The sequence below is a fragment of the Neolamprologus multifasciatus genome, chromosome 7, assembly GCF_963576455.1.
Source record: "Neolamprologus multifasciatus chromosome 7, fNeoMul1.2, whole genome shotgun sequence".
Lineage (NCBI taxonomy): Eukaryota > Metazoa > Chordata > Actinopteri > Cichliformes > Cichlidae > Neolamprologus > Neolamprologus multifasciatus.
Genome location: NC_140445.1, coordinates 49,001,689 through 49,025,121, shown reverse-complemented (window position 1 = coordinate 49,025,121; position 23,433 = coordinate 49,001,689). Strand labels below are relative to the sequence as shown.

Genomic DNA, 23,433 nt, shown 5'->3' with positions numbered 1-23,433 from the left:
TACTGTATGTGTTAATCCTGCGCTGTCCCGTTATGTCCCCTGACAGTCAGAGCCAGAGCTGCAGATCTTCTGATCAACCCTCTAGATCCGCGCAACGCAGACTCTATTCGAGTCAAAATCGCTGATCTTGGAAATGCATGCTGGGTGGTAAGAAAGCAGCTGGAGTTTGATATTATTTCATTTTGACTATTTTTAAATAGTGAAAGGTGAAGCCTTTTATGTTCTGTTGAAAACAAAAAGAATAATGAGTTGTACAGAGGCTGTAACCAGAGGTGACCACAGGTGCATTATGCTGTAGTTTTTAAAGACATAATAGCTCACATTCATACTCAGAGAGGCCTGAGAGTTTCTGGAGGTGCGTTCTGTGTACCCTGTATAAATGATTGTTATTCACTGTAAGAATTCATATTTGAAACCTGTGTAGGCGGGCAAGTCACCACAGGTTGCACAGGTCCAGATATTTTAATGAGGTTTAGAGAGGAAAACAAGAAGCAGCATAACATCAAACTCTGAGTTTCCTTCAGTGGTCCAATTACAGCTCTGCTTTCAGCAGGCTTTTTTCTTTTTTGTCCAGCAGCCATTATTAGAGACCGGCTGTTGAAACGAATGTACTGGCAGGAGGCGCGTTCCAGCAGCTAACGCCGCTAGAACCCATCGTTCAGATGTGCTAATCTGATCCCAAATCCCGCGCACAACAATTACACACAGTCTCACAAAACAACAGATGAAAGTGTAAATAAAAGCACCCCACACATGTCTAGATCGAGCCTGTAACACACACTGAGCCAGCTGCACTCGGCAAGGCAGGACTGCACGCGAGAATTTAACAGGGTTTGGCTTCCAAAGATGAAACACAAGTGGACCCTGATCAGACGAAAACATATCAAGATGTAAGACGGGGACTTATTGATAAATCTTTATTAAATTTTTTAGTAACAAATATCCTTCCTCTCCTCTTATTTCGCGGACAGCATAAGCACTTTACAGAGGACATCCAGACGAGGCAGTACCGCTCCATCGAAGTCCTAATAGGAGCGGGTTACAGCACTCCTGCTGACATCTGGAGCACCGCCTGCATGGTGAGGAGAACACACATGAATAACATTATTACATACATATATGCAGCTGTACTAGTTTGCAATCAGTCGTTGAGAGGCGTACTCAGTTTGTCCTCCCGTAGGCATTTGAGCTGGCCACTGGAGATTACCTGTTTGAGCCTCACTCTGGAGAAGACTACTCCCGCGATGAGGGTGAGTATTTAAATCTTTATGGCACAAACTGTTTTATTTCCAAATATAGGAGCAGCAGCTTCCACTGGAGAATTAATGCTGAATATTTTTAATCTTATAACTTTAAACTGGATATTTAGTGTTGGAGATGTTCGATGCAAAGTGTTTAAACTGTTAGATATTACTGCGTAAATAATTAGCTTCACAGTTTTTCTCCACTATTTGATCAACTTTATATAGAAATTTAAAACTGATTTTAAAATAAAACTGAAATCATAAAAGGACGAATAGAATAAATAATTGAAAAAGAATTTCAAAAATATACTTTTGTTTATCACTATGCAATAATGTTGGGGCTTCTGTGTCTCATCGGATAATGGAGAAAAGCTGTAATTTAAAAAAGGTAGTTTGTATTGTTAGCGCTTAAAAAATAGCCAAAATCAGTTTAGTTTAAAGTTTAGTCAACCCCTCTCCCCACATCCTTCTATCCACTTTAAATTCTGTCCCTTGAATCTGCTGCTGTGCCTCCACACATCCACACCAAGCCCACACTTCAAACCTTAGCCCAACATTAGCCAAGTGTCCTGTGAGATTACGTGTATCTGTTTTCTGGTCTTTCTCCATCCTTTGCATGTGGACTCCAGTCATTAATCATACTAATTCTTCTAAATGTTATGTCTCACGAAAACATGTCACATTACCAAACTGTGCAGCTTCATCCCCACATTTCTCTTTATCACTTCCCCTCATCTGGTCTTTGATCTGTCTCAGCTCATTGTGCTGTGTTTTGGGGGGTTTCTTTTTCCCCTCAGAGCATGTGACACACAGTTAGCTCCCTGCTTCCTGTTCTGCACAGGCAATAAGCCAGTGTCAGTTTTATTCTGGCATGCTTATTTACAGAGGGTCACCTTTGATCTCCCGCTACTGAGGCCAGAGTGAAAATCCAGTTCGTTCAGATCTGAATCTAAATACATATCACTTTATTCATTTCATTTCCTCACCTGTGGAGGCACAGCTCACTAACACACGCTGTTTCCTTTACTGTCTGACTCTTTTTTTTCCCTCCCTCTCTTTATCCCTTCCTTATGCCCCCCCCCCCCTGTCTTTTTATACCTCACACTTCCTTTTTTTTCAATGTTTTGTACCTGTAATTGTCCCTTTTTTTGTATTTACAATGTTCTTACACTGTGTTTCACCCTTCTTTCGATTAATTCTACCGTCTTTGGCTTTACTCTTTTTCTATTTCTATTTCTTTGTCAACATTTCCTGCCCCCTTCCTCTTCTTTTTCTTTTTCTCTCTCCCTTCTCCCTCCTCCGACCTGCCTCTCTCCTCCATAGACCACATAGCCCACATCATAGAGCTGCTGGGCTGTATTCCGAGGCACTTTGCGCTCTCCGGAAAATATTCCCGGGAGTTCTTCAACAGAAGAGGTAGCGCTGGCCAGAGAGTTGGTGGGACTGGGACACACGGACGTCTGAGAGGGACAGAAATTATGCACTGGCAGACCGTTTTAAAATCAGATTTGAAAGTATGATTAAAACATCGAGAACAAGCTTCTCTCTGCATTACCAATCGGTCTCTAAGCGCGTCTGCGGTGTACCCTAAGGCATCAGTGTGTGTCGGTACCATTCAGCCAGTGTATGTGCGTGTTGATGTGTGTGCATGCCGTAATGCTGAACCGTGCTTGTTCCCTCTGTGACGTATGTGGTGGTGGGCAGACCACATCGCTCTGATCATGGAGCTCCTTGGGAAGGTCCCACGCAAAGTGGTCGCTGCTGGGAAGTACAGCCGAGAGTTTTTCACCAAGAAAGGTAAACGACTCCGTGGTTGATGACTGGTTAAGGGTAGTGTGAGCCAAAGGGACAGCGGTAGTGTGTCAGGAGCTGGGCTGTTATAGTTAGCTAAACCAACAGATGTGAAAAAAGTAACAACTAAAAGAAAACTAAAATGATTATCTTTTTTTTAAATAACTAAACTAAAACAGTTCAACAGGAAATGACCTTACCTTTAGTCTCTGTCAGTGTGGTCAAATTTGTCAACCCAGCAAACATCAGGAGGCATTGATTTGTCTGTTTAGTAAGACTGACACATCTGTATGGCATTAAATGTTGTGCTGCCTGTTCTGAACTTCATAAATGCAGACTCAGCAAATACTCCAAATAAATAAAACTATTCATTTAAAACTGAAATGAGCAAACCCGAACCCTCGAAACAAGCAAAAGTAAAATGAATTGACAATAAAACATCAAAATGAAGTGATTTTCAAAGCAGATAAAATAAACAAATGTGTGCAATAAATATATTTTAAACACTGCCGGATTCTATTAAGTTTCCATAACTTAATAACAAAATAAAAAGGATTTTAAAAGCACTTCTAGAAAACTCCACATGTGTATTTAATTGGAAAAATATCTGTTAAGAATCACTTCTGATCTCTGCTGGTCAGTAGAATTCATACAGAAGGTGATCACTGTCAAGGAGATCGGGTGTTGAATATTTACATTAACTAAATAGCTGTAAATTATAAGTTATTATCAACCAGACTGATGAATGTAAGCTTGATATAATTACCTCTGATTTAAAATCTATGTCACACTTTGATATTTCACATCTGCCTTTCTTTCAATTTTTTTCCTCATGGCACAGACAACACAGTGACATATTTTTATTATATATCCCTACCAACAAATAAATTTTATATCCTTTGTAAATTCCAAAAGAAACAGTTAAATGTGTTTAATCAGTGCCTCCTTTATATCAAAGTTAGGATTAATAGTTTACAGGTTTATGACCAGGTAAAGCCAGTTAAACTAGTAGCAATGACAGTGCATAAGGCTTCTCTCTAGTATGTCATGCACCTCTCTGACCCTACTCACCTGTGAGCATGGTAAGTTCATGGACCTGTGATTGATACAGCTGATAACCCTTGCACTCTCTCACTCATTCTCTTTTTAGTTTCGCTCCATCTCGTTTTCCTTTCTGCTCATATATTCTTCTTAATGTGTCATGAGACCTGAATATTTCTACTTTGATCCCGTCTCTATCTGAGGTCTGAGCCTGCACTTGATGTCTCAATGTTCTCTCTTTTATCTCCGGGTGCTCTGTTAATCGGGTCTGACTTCCTCGCACCGTCTCTCTCGCGTCTGCCAAGACGCTTTCGATTGCATGTTGCAGTCAGACGGCCTTGCCAGCTTGTTTACTTCATGTGCACTGATATATTGATTGGAGACAAAAACACCTGGAAAAACTATACTCTGCATAGGAAAGAATAACAGCTGTAAGGGTTTATCCTGCAAACAAAAACCACATTTCCTAATGAATGTTTGCACAAAGCTGGAGAATTCTTAACAGCTTCCATTCTCCCATCTTGCAGAGGAAAAAGAGGTTACCATGGCAGCCGTGGTTTGAACCGGACCTTCGGTCTCGATCGCTCCGATCATTAATCATTCGCTCACACTTGCTTGCTTCCCTGTCAGACTTGTGTTTTCCTCCTCTCCTGAATAACAGACACCGTCCTTTTCTTTTCTCTTCTGTTTCTGTTACCTCACCAGGTTTTTAGCTATTTCTGTCCCTCTTGTACCCTCTGTTATTGTGTATTTTTCTGCCAAGACTCTGCAGGTTTTCACTCCATTGGTACAGCACCTCACTGATTAGCAAACCTTAAAACACACAGAGAGGCAAAGTAATTAGTGAAATCAGCTACTGTTTGGCTGAAGCCTGCATAATCACAGCCTAATGTGGCATCTGATTATATGACCGGTACACCAAAATACCCAGAGAAGAAAAAAATATAGATGATTATTATACATGGGGATGGTTTGCATTTTAAAAAGATTCAGCAGCAACATCTTCAACTGTTAGATTACAGTTTGCTGTATTGATACCTGCAGCATGCACAGTAATGATGTTAAAGCCTTTTTACACATGAACTAATGTTAGTGGGAACATTGTTCACAGCTGCTTTTCTCACATGTAGCCAGAAATTTGGCTTGACTGTAGTCACTTCACCGCGACACCTTCTCGCTCACTATGATTGCACCGTAGATTTACCCGCATTTTCTCATATGGCTTCAGTCAGACTGCACACACACTCTTTGTACTAGGGAGCTAACAGGTTAAAGACCTGTAATGTCTGATCTGACAGCATCAGCCTCTGGGTGATGTATGGAAAAGTTCAGGGCTCTGGTAAAATTCTGAAAACTGATCAAGTCTTGTTCTGAGGTGATAGCCTGTTTGTACAATAACACTAACACTAAATAAGGACTGGTTGTCTAATGACATGGCAGTGATTAAAGTGTTGTCAGTTTCCTGTTAATGATGCTTGAATCATGACAATGCACGAGAAGCTTCTTTTTTATAATTGAAAAATTGTGTGTTTTATGTGAGCAGGTTCCTGCACCATTTTAAATATCAAATTGAATGCTTTTCAAGGCATAAAGAAAATTATGTATAACTAGTCACTTCTAGTCGGGTACACAGCTATTCAGTAATCCCTACAGCAAGTGGATATTTGGAGATCACAATATATTGACAGGGACCAATATATTGGCTAATACTGGCTATTTGATCATATCTTGGTAACAACATTTATAATGTTCAATCCATGAACATTTAAAAAGTAGAGAAGAGATGAAAGAAACACCCTTCAGACATGTTATGAGTGCTAGTATTGCATAATTTGTCTACCAGAGGGCACTCCTGGAACTTCCCTGTTAGCCTTACACATAAACAAGCAGCAGGGGTAGAGTGTAAACAAGTAATCCACAAAAAACGTTATTTTTAAATTGCATTGCAATAGTTTCTTAGTGAGCACTCATAAATAACTACACAGATAGCATTAGGTTTAAAATAAAAACCACAAAGCATGCTTTTCACTTTAACTTAATAAAGTTATTTCCGACTGCCATGTTTCCTACCAATGTGTCAACTTTAATCACACATGGTGTATAACAGTTTTATTTGTATGGAGCAATTTCACAACAACAGTAATCTCTGATTATTCCTTATGAGCAAGACGTTGGAATGCTGTCGACTTTTTCTGCTGCATTTTCTTTAAATAATTCTGAACAGAAATTAAACTGTTTTTGTAACGAGATGTTGCTGCTGAATTATCAGGATTTCACTGATGTGGGCACCATTGTTTTTTTCTAACTCCACTGTTCTGGAGAAAAGGCAGAAATCTCAGAGGCCAAAGCTAAAGCTGTACTATCTGCATGTCTGGGTGCTTCTAGAGTTAAAGGATACGGCTGGTGGTGTTTTGTATTTTTCCTCGTGATCAGCAAATCCCAGAAAAAAGCCAAAAACAACTCTGCCACAGTCACATGTGTTAGTTTTAGCAGATTAACACACCGTTTGTGCTCTACTGAGTACTGAAACAAAATGATGGTGAAAATAAGCAGAATTTGGCTACGGATTCCAGATCTTGCTTATTTTCATGTTTTTTCTGGTATTTGTGGAAAACAAGTCAACATTATATACCACCAGTCTTTTTCCTTTACTCAAGAAATCCTTTTTTTTTTATTTGTTGGGACCAACATTTTTCAAACGTTGCAGTTCATCCTACCATGCCAGTGACTGTGTGTGGCCTTCTGCAGGTGAATTGCGGCACATCACCAAGCTGAAGCCGTGGTCCCTGTTTGACGTGCTGGTGGAGAAGTACGGCTGGTCGCACGAAGACGCCGGTCAGTTCACTCACTTCCTTCTGCCCATGCTGGAGATGGTGCCTGAGAAGAGGGCCTCGGCCGGCGAATGCCTCAATCACCCGTGGCTCAACTCCTAGCCACAAACACTGACCAACGCCCTCCTCCTCTTCCCCCCTGCCCACCCAACAGTTAGCCCAAACACCACCCCCACCCTGGTGGCAGCCTTTGGAACCCCGATGTGGAAAGAAGCTGGCAACAGATGAGAAGGACCTCCTTAATGCATTATCCCACATATCCATTTCATGCTTACCTGAAAATGCTTAACTCCCACATTTCTTTTCCCAAAAGGAATGTAAAGACAAACTTGTGGAGATAAAATGACAAAAACAATCAGACTGTTGGAGGACGAATGCTGCCCACTTTGGAAAAGGGAGAAGTTGGGCTCTGCCTGAAAGAAATGTGCTTTCTTCTCTTTTTCTGCTGTCAGGATGCCGGTCAGTCTCCTACATCTGTCTGTCTCTTCCTAATTATAATTTTTTAAAAATCTGTCTCGGGCGATGGACACCTGCTGATCTTCTCAGTATTTTGAAAGAAAAGTCAACAAGTAGCCTTGATGCATTGCTGATGGCCCACAGCTCCATCTGCCATGACCTTTACACAGCCAGGGCCTCAAACTCAGATGAGTGTGTGTGTGTGCGTGTGTGTCTTATTGAGCATGTGTGAAAATGAGCGTACGTGCCTGCGCTTAAGATCTGCCTACACAGACCCTCGTCTTTTTTCCCCAATCTAACTTCCTTTCCTAACCATGGAAGAAGTTCCCATATCAGACTCCGAGTTTACATCCTAATTTCTTCCAAGAATCCCAAAACACCCATCTGACCTGTTTGTTTCCCCACATTGCCTCTCTCCCCTTCCTAAATGAGCGTCATGATCCTGCCCGGGGGCTGCTGCAGAAAGCTGGAGGGCAGCCAGTCCTCCAGGGGGCAGCACACTGAAAATGAGGACAGAAACAGTGTGGGCTGTGCAAAAATACAATCAGTTTAACAAAGAGGAGGACTGCTTGGTCTTTAGAGACTCTTTTTAACAATGCATGGAGAAGACTGAAGGAGCAGCATGAAGGATTATGACAAACAAATGATGGATGCTTTGTTTCCCTGTTTCATCACACCTCTTGGACATTCTGTTAGAAAGATTTACATTAGGTTAGGATATTTGGTGCCCCCATCCCTCCGCCCCCAAAATGAAGGTGGCTACTTTACAGTCTCCTTCTCCACCAGCTTTTGACATTCCTAAATCTTGATCCATCATTCCTTGACTTTTATTCCCGAGAACACTTGTGTTAATTCCTACTGTGGCACGTTTACCAGAACTTATTGGTACTATCCCCCCCCCCCCCTTTTTTGCCCTTATAAAGAAACCCTTTCTTCCCTGAGCTTCTCCAGAAATGGGATGGTCACACGGAGGTTGCACTTGTCTTTGTAGATGTCCTTCAGGGATTTGAAACCTTTGTATATAGAACTGAGATTTGGCAACACAGATAAGCGACCGTGGACGACATTTCAACACGCAAGCATCATTCCAAAAAAACAGAAGAAGAAAGAAAATACAGAGGTGGTTGTTGGCAGAACTTGACTTCCTCTGATATAGTGTTTTTTTTGTTTTTTGTTTTTTTTTGGGTGGGCTGCCACAGCTCAACCCTGCAGGAATGTTCAGACTGAACTGCGCCACCTGGTGGCTGGACGAGAGTACTGCATTGCCACACTGCTGCTGCTCTCAGTGCCAACACTCCAAGACGTTCCACTGTATCTCTCTACTTAATCTGTAATGCTCTGTCAAACACACAGACAACCACAAACTCGCATCATCACAATTAGTCCAGTTGCCTATTTTTTCGCAATAAATGAAAACAAAAGATGAGTATAAGTAAATGGTGAGATATTTTTAAAAACTATTTAATTCATTTAAAAAAAATGGAAAAAAAATAAAACTTTTCTCTGGTTGTCGTGACCGTGAACAGAATCTCGTCTTATACTGAGGTGATTGTGTTTGTCTGTTAGAGATGTTTTTATTTCTTCTTTCATTGCAATTATTAATGATGATGATGATTATTATTAAGAGGTTTTGTTTTGTTTTTTTACACTTTGCACCTCTCCCCTCCCTCCCTACTTGAATAGTGCTGCTTTGTCCAGGCCCTTGATGGTGATGGGAAAAAAAAATTCAACAGTTTTGCAATAAAGGATTTTGTGATGAGGTTCTTTTTATTATTTTATTTGGTTTCTTTTTCACCAAAACCTCCTGAACTCACTCTCAGCCATGCTGACTGTTCTTCCTGATGACATTGACAGAATCACGTCTTGTCTGTTTTTCATTGACAGATTTAATAAAATTGTAAATTAATGGATCCTGTGCCCTTGATGCAGTGAATTTTCTGCTTTGAAGTTGCACTTGGCAGCAGTCGACCCAAACATGTCCGGTGAACTTATGATCACAAACTAAAGGCATCGAATGAATAGAAAACAAAGTCACCACAGGTTCTCTTTTTATTGACATGAATAACTCACATTCAATCTAATAATTTCAAAAATACACTATATTGCCAAAAGGATTCACTCACCCCTCCAAATCATTAGTCAGGTGTTCCAAGCACTTCCACTGTCACAGGTCTATAAAGTAATTTCCCCACTCCTAAATATTTCACAGCAAGCTGTTAGTGGTATTATATGTGTAATAAGATCATGGGATGCTGAGGTACATAGTGTGCAGAGGTCACCAACTTGCTGCACAGTCAGTCGCTACAGACCTACACAATCTTCATGTGGCCTTCAGATTAGCTCAAGAACAGTGCATAGAGAGCTTCTTGTTCTTGTTCCAACATGGCTGTGCAAGAACGTGACTGGCCTGCACAGAGTCCTGACCTCAACCCAACAGAACACCTTTGGGATGAATTAGAGTGGAGACTGTGAGCCAGGTCTTCTTTTCCAGCATCAGTGTCTGACCTCACAAATGTGCTTCTGGAAATGGTCAAAAATTCCCACAAACACACTGCTAAACCTTATGGAAAGCCTTCCAAGAAGACTTTAAGCTGTTATAGCGACAAAGGGTGGGCCCACATATTAAACAATATGAAAATTCAATATGCGCGTGAAGGCAGATGAGTCAATACTTTCTGCAATATAGTGTATGCTACAATACCCAGGTCAGTTTTGTGTGTTACAATTAGTCAACACATTGTCAACCTAGTGTATAAGAATGTGATACAGTACATTGTGATTCACACTGAAGCAAACATGGTCCACTTAATTACATTTTTAGGATTCAATAAAGGATGGAGTGATAATAGATGTCCTGAGATCAATATTAGTCATTAAACATTAGAATGTGCTTTAAAATATCAACATGTGATTTTAGCAGTATTTTGTTTTAGATCGTAAATCCCAACAAATGCTCTCCGGTGCCACTTCCTTCCTCCCTCCGACTCAGCCAACAGCCTGCAATAAACTTCAAGGGGTGTAGTGGATATTTTAGCCAAACAGATAACACATTTCCTAATAAGAGTGATAAAAGTGGGAATACCCACAAATTTGACCATGTAATGAGGTATATTTTGGTATCACCACTATGGAAATGTGGAGGAGACGTGTATACCACACAGGAATATCTTGCATTGTAAGCCTAAAGACAAACGTCATGGTATTATTAGGATGTACACATGAACTGTAGATCCACTAAAGGCATACTACGCTTGTGTGTACATTTATTATACAGCTGCCTCCTTTGTGTGTGCGTCACAGCAGCGAGGCACAGTTCTTCAACAGCAGGGGTTTGGCTAAATCCAGAATGTCTAAGTTGGGATCGAGAGACCTGCCCAGGCCTTCCAGCACCATGATAGCGAAAACTATTGAGGAAAAGTTGCTCTCCAGCTTGACCTGGAAACACGGTGACAAGCGAAATACATATTTGACAGATAAATAAGAGATTCTGTTAAGATCAATATTTTATTTATTTTTTTAAAAAAAGTATAAAAACCTGGTGATGTTATACCTTGTGTTTGATGAGTAGGCCAAAGACTCTGGAAAGTAAGTCAGCTACTTGGACCTGCAAGCAAAGAAAAAAAAAAACAAAAAAAAAAACAGCAAAGAACTATGTAACCACTATTAAAATCACTGATTATGTACTGAAGCCTGTCCATAGTGTACTGCGTGTTTTGTGTTAACTTTCCTTATATCTCCAAAAGTTGATTCTGTTCATCTAGACGTAGCGTTTTGTGGTAGAAACGTTTCGTCACTCATCCAAGTGACTTCTTCAGTCTCAGCTGACTGCAGGTTTCCCCAATCTTATAAACAGTACATTTGCATAATGACTGAAACCAGCCCACTGAAGGAACAATGGGCTGGGAGGTCAGTTCCTTAATCTTAATTATGCAAATTCTCATGACCATTGATCAACAACCACTGACCAAAACCCACTGACCAAAGACCATTAGTACCATTCACAGAGTTGGGGAATGGCTGCAATCACAGCATTGTAAGATGGCGAAAGATGTACCCTTAGGCCCCCTCCTCGATTCAGAGATGGTCTTTCCCTTTTTATGTAAATGGCCTCCTGACTCTCCGCTCAAACCAGCGTTCCTCCCTGTCCAGGATGTGTACATCCTCATCCTTGAAAGAGTGTCCACTGGCCTGTAGGTGTAAATAGACTGCAGAGACCTGGCCTGACGAGGTAGCTCTTCTGTGTTGTGCCATCCGCTTCGCCAGAGGTTGTTTGGTTTCCCCGATAATATCCTCGTATAAATCCTGGCAATCCTCCTGGCATTTAACAGCGTACACTATGTTACTCTGTGTCAGGTGACCCGATCCTTGGGGTGGACCAATTTTTGGCGCAGCGTGTTTTGGGATTTAAAAGGTTTTCACTTGGGCAGCGGTTGTCCTTCTCTCCTGGATCGACTGGAGCTTTCTTTAGTTGCCTTTCCAGCTTGGGATAACCACATTTACTCGGGGCCTTCTTGATGTGCTGTTCTTCTGCCTCCCTGGCTGCTGTGTCTGTGGGGATGGTGTTCGCTCTGTGTTGAAGCGTCCTAATGACACCCAGTTTGTGCAGTGGATGATGAGAGTCAAACCTTAAATACTGATCTGTATGTGTAGGTTTACGGTACACGTCAGCTTTTAGATGTCCCCCATTACTGACGGAAATCTCACAGTCTAAGAAGGCTAACATGCCACAGGAATTAGGATCCCAACGAGGATTAAGGAACTGACCTCCCAGCCCATTGTTCCTTCAGTGGGCTACTTTCAGTCATTATGCAAATGTACTGTTTATAAGATTGGGGAAACCTGCAGTCAGCTGAAACTGAAGAAGTCACTTGGATGAGTGACGAAACGTTTCTCCCACAAAACGCTACGTCTAGATGAACAGAATCAACTTTTGGAGATTTACTTTCCTGGATGATTGAGAATGCATCAAGAAACTTTTCTCATAGCTTACGTAACTTCCACATACAAATACGACAAAGACATTGACTCCACACACAAAAATGAAAACCAATAACTGATCTGAGTTTGGATTGGCCAAATTCACAACAGCTTTTGTTTTGGATTTTTATGATCAGGCCTCTCGTACAGTTTATTACTTCACTAGAAGCTTTTTAGATAAGAATAGTTTTGCATGAATTTATGTTGAGGCCAATTTATTTTATCTACACATTTTCATTTATCAGAAAGTTGTAGTGAAGAGGAAAGCGATTAAAAATTCTAAAAGCAAACAATACAGATACAAAATAGACATGTATCAAGTTGCTGGAATCACAAAAGGAGTGCTAAATTTAAAAATAAAAGTATTCTATAATATTATAATGTCTTCTACTGTATTACATTAACCACCATCATCATCCTGGTCATAACACAATGCAAATGTTGGTTCATACCTTTCCCAGTGAGAGGGTGTTGCTGCTGAGGGCATGATCCACCAGCTCAGCCATCTCCTTTTTAAACAGCGCGGCATCCTTGCACTCACTAGCTCGGGCATGATTCAGAATCAACTCTGCCACATGCTCACCCTGGAACAAAAAAAAAAAAAAAAAAGCCACACAAGAAATTCTGTGACTGTTTCATGGGTGGTGGTGTACAAATGACCAAAGCTGTGTCACTGTTCAAACACTTATCGTCATCGCAGATTAGTTAAAGACTGTTCTCATTCACATTTAGGCAGCTTATACATTGATGTTCTTCACAGTTTCATTCAGACACCCCCACAACACTTAGTCCAAGTGCTGTAGGCACTTTACATAAAATGGCATAAAGTACATCTTAAAGAAGCTATAAAATTTTCCTGCATCGGTTCTTACCTGACGCAGTACCACAGCTGTGAAGACAGCCTTAAAGTTGGCAAGGTCGCGGTCACTGAGCTGGGCTACAATGCCAGCATCCAACAACACCAGCTGGATAGGACACGGCGGTGGCCTGACACTGACCACCACCGTGTCCAACAAATCAGTGAGCGTGGTTTTCCCATGGTGCTCCCCTGAAATACAAGTACCGTCTCCCGATCCAGCGAGAGGACCCTGACACTGGACAAGTATGTTGCCTGGATGAAGATCCCCATGGACGAAGTTATCCAAAAAAACCTGGAATAAAGAAGTTTACATTGTCACATGATAGCATTCTGCACACATCCTTAAGTATATAAAACATTTATTGTTTACACCAATTGCCTTGGGTTGTGGATCTTACCATTTTCAGCAGCGTGTCTACTCCCATCTTGGCTATCCTCTGCTTCACTTCCTTGGGTACCTCGGAGCTCAAGTAGTTTGAAATGGGTTCACTCTCCTGAAAACGAGGCTGAATATTAACTGAACTATGCTGTCATCATTTAATGACCTCAATTACTTGCAGATCATTATACTCACTTCAAAGGTTTCCACTAAGATGCTTCTGGTGACAAATGGTCGCAAAGGAGTAGGGAACTTCACATAATCAAAATCACGGAAATTCGTCTGGAAACGCTCTATGTTTCTGGCTTCAAAACGGAGATCAATCTAAAACACATGGAAATCGCACCTAACTGTGACCTGTCTTAGTACACAGAATGCTAAAGCTCTATTTAAAAGCCATGTGCAAAGTCAAAAAAAGCTTGTGCCAGATTAAATGTAGGAGTCTGAATATTTTTACATCACCTGTTTGGTCATAAGCTTCTCAAACTCCTCCACTATCTCACACATACTGAGCCATTTGAGTCCAGGCAGGCAGTGCAGAAGCCAACTACCTGCTTTCATGAGCAACAGGTCTATCTCCACTTGTCCCCTCACTCCTGGATGGACCACCTACAATGAATCGGATACAATTTATACACACCCAACATAACGTGCAAGAAAAAGAAAAAAGAAAAAAAAAAAATCATACAGCATGTTCTCCTTTATTTACACTCAGTGACTGTGATGTGAATCTGTAGGAGGGGAAACAATCTTGCAAGACTGACCTTGATTGCCACAGGTATCAGGCGCTCCTCCTGCTGACCATCTAGAAGACTTTTGTCCTCACTGCTCTCTTCCTCCCCACTCCCCCTCCAGAGCTGCCTCAGAGATCTTGCCATGCCCCCTAAACCAGGGATCTCCCAGGCTTCCAACAAATCGTCTTTTTCCATCTCCTCTACTATTGATTGGAAAGCTGGGTCCTCCACTTGGTCCACCCTGGCCCAGCCTCGGTATACCTGTGCAATGCATCCTGATCCCACCGGTTCTTTACTCCGAAACACCAAAACCCTTCTCCAGCCCTCCCCAAAAGCCCTCCGGAGGCACTGCTTGGTATGAGCCCAGGAGTGAGGGCGTACCTTGACGTGGAGCCTGGAGAAACGGTTGCAGAAATCTTGAGAGAAGATGTCTCGTCTAGTACTAGCCCACTGCCCCAGCTTGATGAAAGTAGGACCAGAGGTCTCAGTCACCCACAGCAAAGCATCGAGCCAATGAGGCATCCAGCGGGTAAACACCAGAACCAAGGGGTAAAGGAGAAGAAGGGGGACAAATTTGAAGAGCAGAACCAACGCCCGGAAGCTGAGGCGAAGAAAAAATAGAAATCTGTGCACTTGGATTTTAGCCAAAGACTTTTTTTCCGAAGCCTGGGGTTGAACAAGAGCTTCCTGGCATCTGACTGCACTTAAAGAACCGTTGACTGCACCCCAACATAGCAGTGTAATCTTGGGTATGCGGGTTAAAATCTGCCCCCTTCTAACAAAACCGGATCTGGTGTTCTGAATCAGTCCAAGTCTTGCAAAGGAGCCTGCTCTCTGCAAAGTGCACCTCAAGCTGAGGAGGGCTCCTCTTGCTCCAAAGGCTATCGTGATCATAATGTCACACAGCTGCTAGCTCAGTCCAGCAGCTGAACGGATCCACATGTGCTAGTTTTGTGTTGCGAAACACCTTTTAGGAGTCATCTGTAAAATATGATCTTTGATCTCTTGGTAAACACTGCAGGTTTTACCCAGAGGATTACACTTTAAAGTAAAGATGCAAACTAGATTGGCGCTACAATAGGCTACGAGCATACTTAGCTATTTTTCTACAATTTGGTAGCAATATTTGAACTTACGGTACTCGGTAGTTACTGCAGTTTCTTGACAGACGAGAAGAAACTCGATGACTCTTTTTACTTATGTGGACAAACCAGACATTTAATGCTTCAGCTGGCGTTGCTGTGCAAGCTAATTAAATGTGGATTTCCTCGTTTCCATTGATAACACAACATCTATGGAAACATTGCACTGACAGTCTACGTCCGGATATGACGCTGTAGCAACAAGGTCACGTGGTTTTATCTTAAAGGTGCAGTGACAATCACGAACAAACCTTTCAGCGTTTCAAAACACAATTAAAACACGTTTAGTTTCTCGTGTCTGCACTTCTTATCCCACACATTGTGGGTCTGTCTCGTGTCACGCTTCTGTATTTAAGAAATTATAATTTTTCTCAATTTAACTTGCAGAAGCAATGGCTCAAATTAACCTCCGTATTGCGCGTGCGCAGTCTGTTGTAGGCGCTTCTTGCTATTATTATTATTTGCAAAAGCAGACGATTAATAATACTAGAAAATGAATTTTCTGAAGAAACTGCAGTGTGAATGCTGATAGTTGTTTCTGAGCTAAAATGAAATAACTGCTGAATGTTAAGTTAAAAATGTTGAGCTGGAAATGTTGTGTTTACTTCCTCTTCAACACTTATTGAGCACTTTTAAGGATATTTCTTACCACTGCTATGCAGATAATATTCAGTTATATATCTCCTTTAAGCCCCAAGATGTTTCCAAGCTACAGATTTTGCATAGACTCCATTAGAGGTTGCATGGCTGAAAACTTTCTTCAGCTAAATGAGGAGAAGACTGAAGTCCTTGTTTGTGCTCCTAAAAAAATTGTACCTACTGTTATGGAAAACTTGGGTCCACATGTTACATTTGCCAAACCTTCTATCAGGAACCTTTGTGTTACTATTGACTCAGCTCAGAAGAGGACTTACGTTGTTGACCGATCCTGTGGACTGGATCAAGTACCTCCGGCAACTTTTCAGGATGGTCAGGATCCATGTTTTTACAAAGCTTACTTAGTTTTTATAATTTAACACTACTCAAATAAACTGAGTTGATCAGCTTCTTGAACTGCTAGCTTACTTAAACTGAGTTCTAATAACAAATTGATTTTTTAAAAAAAGTTCAGTCTTCTTAATATTTTTAATTAAACACAATATTAGATTTTACAGTGCGCAGAGAAACATTTATCAGTACTTGTAGCTCAGCTATTGGGAGTTACCAGGGTGACTGTGAGTCACAGAGTCAGATCCTTTGAAGGCTGAGAAGACCTGAAGTGAATTGACGGTCTAGCCTACAACAGTTTCTGTTGCCAAGCAACCGTGACAGCTACAGCGGTGGTGGACGGCATGTTGGACAGAAAATCTTTATTTGATGTCATTTGTTTGACTTTTAGTGGAGAAAACTGTCATTTCAGCTCTGTGTGATGTATCTGGGAGAAAATTACATTCAAATCAGTGGCCCTGAGGCAATGCAGAGAGGAATTTCCCCCCACGGGGATCTATAAGGTATACATTAAAATAAAGTCAGAGATTTGATCCTTGTGTGTTTCGGATGAAATGAAGACACACTGATGCAGTAAATATTCTTTTATTGATGAGAAAACTGTTCAGTATAACTTACTTAAGATGTTGAAGATATGAGAGCGCTAAACAGGCTGATGTTTGGGTAAGAGACTCTAAAAGGAGAGAAATGATACAGAAACATTACATCCTTATAAAATACTAATACACTTTATGAATGGACAACTTTTCACAGCTCTTTGTATTTAAATGAGCTGCATACCTTCCCCACTGAAACCAGCACAATCCCACTGTGATGAAAACAATATTTGAACTGAATATATTCTGGATAAATCAAAGCATTATCAAAGTTGTCCGTGGTTCCCTTATTTTTCCTTCTTTCCCAGTCAGATCCTGTCCTGTAGGATAAACATCAGTGAGTGGTTACCTGTATGCAGCTGTTACAGTTTGTGTTGGAGATATTTCTGCAAATACAGGAAGCAAATATCAAGAAAGCATTTTCAATGTTTTTACCAGTCCCTCAACTACAGAGAGCTGTCTGCACTCCCCTGTTCTCCTCTGCATCTCTCAGCTGCTGCTTGCTCCTTTTTCTCCTCCTCTTCCTCACACAATGTCCTGGGTCTATCCTCGTGTCTCATCAGGGGTGGAGAGCCTCTGCCCAGACTCCTCTCACCTTCTCAGTCCCTTCTGACTCTGGACACTTGCAGAAGGAAATCAACCAAGGCAGTTAGCAACAAAAACAGCAGAAGTTTATCAAATATCTGCTAACTTGCAGGATGAAAACTGTTTTCTCTTATAATCACAAAGACACACTTAATGTATTTTAATCAGAGGAAGGAGAAACAGGACATGATCCTGCAGAGTGTTGGTCTTTATAACAAAGGTGACAGACTCAGGTTGTTTGATATAAGGATGACAAAAACAGCAGGAAACAGGAGGACTTCTCCATCTACTGCCTGTATAATTAGTAGTGGTTTATACAGGATGAGAGCTCTTTGAGGGCAAACTTCAGCACAGCATGGTTGAGTCTGCGTCCTCACCACAGTTCGCGGACCAGATGTTTGGTCAACACTCTGCTCGGCGTTTCCTAAAACGTTTACATACGTTTGGCTTCACACCGAAAAACAGACCGAGCTTCGGCAGAAACCTAAACTAGCTAACCGACCAAAGAGCCGCGTTAAGTGGGGATATCACTAACGTCATGTAACTTAGCCGAAGGTTCGCTAAATGTGACTTTTTAAGACTTTTCATTATGCTAACATTTGTTCCGCTGTATAGTTGAAGTGAGATAAAAGCCCAGTACTTACTTTCGAGTTTATATCTGGACCGCTTCGGCCGTCCGCCATTTTTCTTAAACTGACTCGCAATGAATCCTGGGATATAGTAGGCCAACAACTTCTTTGTGACGTCACTGGCAGATCAAAGGAATTCGCTTTTGCTTTGATCCGTCAGCCACGTCACAGGCAGCTAAACCCTTAAGTAGGGGCTCTCACACAGACAAATCACTGCTCATCTGTTTGCAAATGTTCAACAGTCGGCGTTTTCTAAAACAAGAAAATTCTCACACCTTTCTCTCAAAAGAAGAAAATCTCATTTTATTCATACGATAATGGCAACACACAGCGAAAATGACATTTCAATCGTGGTCATAGCAGACCATATTATGCCACCTATCAACAGGTGCTTTGAAAGGCTCTCTGAAGCTCAGTGGAGCATGATCGAAAATGGCACATGCGACTCTGGCGTCCGTGCGGTGCTCGCTGATATGATTTGTGAAATCATTCAGATCGCCTCTAGCAGAATCCTAAAAATAGCCCTTCCTATTATTCAGGATTGCATGACGAGGGAAGAGCCTTTAGATGCGGGGAAAATAAGCCCGTCCCTCGGAGACTCGATTTCAGCCGCCATCGCCAGCGCTCTTAAAGTCCCAAAACAGCGACACGAGAGCGCTGACGAGCTGACACGGATGGTTGAGGAAGAGATCTCCGAAAAGCTCAACTCAGCAATTGAACTCGTTGCAAAAAGCCCCGATCTCCCGCAAGACCCCGCCGTTTATGTTAGCGGGAAATGTAGTAATATTGAAAAGCTGCACCGCATGGTTTGTCACGCTGCCTCGTGCCTTAAAATGCATGTAGCACGTAAGCTGCGCTGCCGGTGCCTGTCAAGAGGGTCTGATTCCGGTACAGAAAGTACGGATTCAAAGATGCCATTGCAGTCAGCAATCGCAGAGATTTCTGCGATTCTGTCATCAAGCAGTTCAGATGGAGCGATGACAGAAAAAGATGAGGATGAGGAAAAAATTGAGCTCCCACAAGAATCAGTTCGAACAGAACAAGACAAAATAAAAACAACTGCAGAAAGCCAAAGTATCCGAGCTCCAACCCCAGTAGAAGTGGTTGCAGCTGACATCTTAAATGAGATACTTGGGAACATGCATTCAAGCAGTGAAGAGCTCTGTGAGAGATGTAGCTTACCCAAACCTGCCTTTACTGCAGGATTAATTATCAACAAGGTGAGAGACTTCTTCTCCAAATGTTTGCCATCCACCTCACACTCCGGGCTCAAAGCACGCAAACACCGCTTTTCCATGTTTGCGAAAAAACAGTTTGAAAAACTGAAAAAAGAGCTGAGACAAGTAATAAAGACAAACAGGAAATTTGTTGTTTGTCTACAAAACATGTGCAGGTTCCACAAGTATGAAACAGTGTCTTCCGATGAAATTATGGTTTTCAGTCCCTCAGGGTCAGTCCCAGAAACTCGTCCCCAGAGTACAGAGGCTCATCGAGCCCCTTCCCGAAACACACTTCACTACATACGTTCTTCTCCAGTTGAATTTGACACCATTAGATCAGACATTGATCAGTTGTTTGACAAATTAACAAAGAAAGAAGAACTCTTCATCATCCATAAAAGATTGGAAGACTTTATAAATAGTGGGGCAAGCAGAGATTTTACTGTGGAGTTGACAGGGAAAGTGTTTGATCTACTTATGATGGATCGACTGTATCAAATCCCTGAGCCTCTAATGGGTAGATCCCTCTCTGACACAGTCATCTCCAGGACTCCACAACCAACACGTGGCTCAAAGCGTCCTTTTTCCGCTGAAGTCCTCTACGTCCTCGTAGAAGACGCAGTAGAAAAGTTTTTACAAAAGCTTTTACTCTGGGTGGAAAACGAAGACAAAAATCAAATGATTGAGGACAAGGTTTCTGTGGTGGTGGAAGACATCCAGAACGTTATTGAAAGAACAAGGACCCCGACAAAGACAAAAAGCACAGATTCAGATGGCAGTGGTAAAGAATCTGTTCCATCACTTCCATCACCAACATCTGGGAGCATTTCCCCAGAAAACCCGTTTGTGGCATCTGATCAGACACCTCAAGCACCAAAATCTGGGAGCATTTCCCTAGAAAAATCCTCTTTGGCACCTGATCAGATGCCTCAAACACCAAAATCTGGGAGCACTTCTCCCAAAAAATGCTTTGCCAGCGTTTCAGGCTCTCTCAAGGAGTCTTCTGATATGTCAGAGATGCGTCCTGTGTCAGTGTCATCTTCTGATGCTGAGAAAATTTCCAGTGAGCTCGCCTTTATCCTCATGATGAGAGTCATCAAAAAATCTACATCTAAGACCAAACGGTCTGTGTCTCTGTCAAAAGAACTAGAAACGGTCATCAACCATCTGAGAGATCTGATAAAGCCAGAACTCAGCAGCACAGAGTCTGACACAAGTCTGATAAATAACAAGAAAAAGTTTATAAAGAAACTAGCCAAATCCCTCATCAAGGAGTTTGGCTCCCCAGACAGTGTCTTAAATGCTGCGATGGCAAGTGATTCGTCTTTTGATGAGGCTCTGATAAAGCATCTAAAAATCCTCCTCGGAGTCATCCCCAGTCCTCCTAAAAAGTCCAAATTTTCCAAGTTCTTTTCAGCGGTGGGAAAAGCGCTGCGAAAACCCTTTAGGTGGTTCACTAAAGCCAGCAATGATTAAAATGACCATGCTGGCTTTTCCCCACTGCCCTGCTTCTTTTAAGATCATGAAGCAGAATTTTAGCACCACATCAAAATTTAAAGCATCACCATAAACTTTTTGATTGGCCCTCAAATCCAAATTTTAACAACTGTAGTTCACGCCATCTTGTCTCCTTTTTGATTTCCATCCCCCCCAACCGGTCGCAGCGGATGGCCGCCCCTTCTGAGCCCGGTTCCGTTGGAAGTTTCTTCCTGTTAAAGCAGGGGTGGCCGATTCCAGGCCCCGAAGGCCGGTGTCCTGCAGGTTTTAGAGCTCACCTTGGGTCAACACACCTGAATCACATGATTAGTTCCTCACCAGGCCTCTGGAGAACTTCAGGACATGTTGAGGAACTAATTTAGCCATTTAAATCAGCTGTGTTGGTTCAAGGACACATCTAAAACGTGCAGGGACACCGGCCCTCGGGGCCTGGAATTGCCCACCCCTGTGTTAAAGGGAGTTTTTCTTCCCCACTGTCGCCTAGTGCTTGCTCAGAGGGGGATCATTTGATTGTTGGGGGTTCTCTGTAGTACTGTAGGGTTTTGACCTTACACTACAAACAGGGAGGAGACTTTGTGATTTGGCGCTTTATTTTTAAAATATCTAATTCGGCATAAAATAAAAAATTTCTAATTAAAAATACATCCCAACTTTGTTTGTATTTTTCTTCTGTTGTCAAATATGTAGAAAGTGTTGCACGTGTGATTTTAGTCATTTTGCATCAATATGTAGCCAACACTTGTCTGTTTGTGATCATGCTGCATCTATTTTTGTGTGATTTGTGTCTTAGTTTAGTCAATTTACATCTATTTTGTTGCGCAAATATGTGGATCCTGTTTGACATATGTTTTGTCTTAATGCTTCACTTTGGTTGTTGATGTTTGTGCTCATTTTGATTCTACCATCTGAAAATTAGCACCTAGCCCACTTGGAACATTTTTTCTTTAGTCCAGGGGTTAACACATTTTTTATTTCAAAAAGGGGAAATACCTCGGTTACTTTACTACTGACCAAATAAATGATGATGATGACATATACAGACAACGATGCTCAATGTGCAGGCAAATACTGTTTCACACAAATTCAGCTTTTGTTCGCTTCCAGTTTAAGTGAGTTTGTTTATTTATGTTTGTTGTTGCATACCGTTATATACTGGCCCCTTGTGGTCAGGATACCTAGAGGGGGTAGTGCCAGTCAGATGTTTGTAGCTGTGCGTGTTTGGACTTTTAAAGCACTTTTAAAAAAGTTAATGTTCACTTTTAGAGAACGACTGGACGGCTCTAGTAACAGTGTAATTTTAGCACTCACAGACCCGACAGTGACTGGTTTCTGTTACTCATGCAGTCTGAGGAAGCACCAGTTGAAGTGTTTGCGTATTTACTGATTTCTTTAAAGTCACTGTGCATTTTATATATGTTTTGGATTATAAGTTTATAAACTATAATATATATGGTTGTGCTGAGAGGGCTGTGCTCATCCATCCACCATGTTCTAATAAAGCCAAATTTCAGGAACACGTTCTTTAGATCTGTTCAGTTTTATTCGTGTATCACCTCTTAAACAGTCAACAAATCTTGACTCAAATGATGTTATATTCTAAGGTAAAGACCCAAAAGACTTCAAAAATGTTCACACCAATGTGAATTGCATTTACTTCATCGACAAAGAGAATGCATTTCAGTACTCAAAGGTGAGTGGCTATAAGTGACTACATGTGTGTACTGTATCATGAGTGGACAGACATGGATGTAAACCACACCTTAACTGTTTAGCTGAGGCTGTGATTCTAACTTGGGGGTGCTCTATATATTATAAAATGTGAACATATCGTTTAATATGACATTTATTGTTTGTCAAGTGTTTGAAGAAAACACTTTGGAGCCACTTGAATGTAGACTACTGTACACAAAAGTACCTTTTATATTAAAAGCAACGTTTGTCCTCCTAAGAACAGAAACCATTTGATAGATGCATACTGTAGACTCACAGAATTTAAACCTGAAAAATATCTATCAGTGCCAGTTTCCTGCCTTTTATTTAAGCACGCTTCTACTATGTGTTAATATGAGCCTGATGAAGGCCACAAGCCGAAATGCGCTGGTCAGTCATTAAAGTTGTTCCTCTTCCCTTTAAGCATTGCCCTGCATTGTGATATTTATGGGGAGAAAAAATATCATTAACCAAGATGATAAGAGTTGACTATGAAAGTTGGAGAGTTTAATCGGTAATTTAGAGATATTGTAATCGCTTCTTAGCAGAAAGTGCATTCCTCTGAGTGAGTTAAAGATATGATTGGTAATATAATTCCAAATTGAATTGGGATTTTTTAAAAAGAGTTTGATCCATTTGATTTTAAAGGAAGCATTTAGGGAGGTAAAATCTAAAGAATTTAGGCCACCAGAACACATCTTGTTTATCATTAATTTAAAATATATATATATATAATATGTTCTCTTTTTCCAAAC

The 23,433-nt window shown here is 41.4% G+C and overlaps 3 protein-coding genes across 7 annotated transcripts in view; 2 read left to right on the top strand and 1 right to left on the bottom strand.

Annotated features, from left to right (window-relative positions):
- The window catches only part of srpk2 (SRSF protein kinase 2), a 70,656-nt gene extending 61,383 nt beyond the window's left edge, over positions 1 to 9,273 (top strand). For 2 of the 5 annotated variants that reach the window (XM_085166041.1, XM_085166042.1), the window contains 6 exons: positions 47 to 147; positions 972 to 1,079; positions 1,181 to 1,250; positions 2,568 to 2,660; positions 2,949 to 3,041; positions 6,825 to 9,273. In XM_085166041.1, coding sequence (XP_085022167.1) covers positions 47 to 147; positions 972 to 1,079; positions 1,181 to 1,250; positions 2,568 to 2,660; positions 2,949 to 3,041; positions 6,825 to 7,009 — 650 coding nt within the window. In that variant the 3' untranslated portion in view covers positions 7,010 to 9,273. The remainder of the gene's footprint in view (positions 1 to 46; positions 148 to 971; positions 1,080 to 1,180; positions 1,251 to 2,567; positions 2,661 to 2,948; positions 3,042 to 6,824) is intronic. The other 3 variants (XM_085166044.1, XM_085166045.1, XM_085166043.1) reach the window with 2 other exon arrangements.
- Positions 8,027 to 15,927, bottom strand: adck2 (aarF domain containing kinase 2). The gene is made up of 8 exons (XM_085166048.1): positions 14,343 to 15,927; positions 14,041 to 14,187; positions 13,774 to 13,902; positions 13,598 to 13,693; positions 13,213 to 13,491; positions 12,793 to 12,924; positions 10,914 to 10,967; positions 8,027 to 10,798 (listed from the first exon to the last, which is right to left on the bottom strand). The coding sequence occupies exons 1-8, from the start codon at positions 15,204 to 15,206 to the stop codon at positions 10,658 to 10,660; spliced, it is 1,842 nt and encodes a 613-aa protein (XP_085022174.1). The 5' UTR covers positions 15,207 to 15,927; the 3' UTR covers positions 8,027 to 10,657.
- A 2,087-nt stretch (positions 15,928 to 18,014) lies between these two features.
- Positions 18,015 to 21,610, top strand: LOC146515199 (uncharacterized). Its single transcript, XM_085166047.1, has one exon. It carries the CDS (start codon positions 18,569 to 18,571, stop codon positions 20,945 to 20,947), a length of 2,379 nt encoding a protein of 792 aa, XP_085022173.1. The 5' UTR covers positions 18,015 to 18,568; the 3' UTR covers positions 20,948 to 21,610.
- Positions 21,611 to 23,433: the final 1,823 nt, after the last annotated feature.

What these genes read in the sequence shown, in the direction of transcription:
- adck2 (XM_085166048.1), bottom strand. Translation starts at nt 15,206, where the DNA reads ATGATCACGATAGCCTTTGGAGCAAGAGGAGCCCTCCTCAGCTTGAGG. An exon ending in TCTTAGTGGAAACCTTTGAA is followed by an intron (nt 13,694 to 13,773) that starts GTGAGTATAATG and finishes CCTCGTTTTCAG; the next exon opens with GAGAGTGAACCCATTTCAAA. An exon ending in CAGCTGTGGTACTGCGTCAG is followed by an intron (nt 12,925 to 13,212) that starts GTAAGAACCGAT and finishes TTTTTGTTCCAG; the next exon opens with GGTGAGCATGTGGCAGAGTT.
- LOC146515199 (XM_085166047.1), top strand. Translation starts at nt 18,569, where the DNA reads ATGGCAACACACAGCGAAAATGACATTTCAATCGTGGTCATAGCAGAC.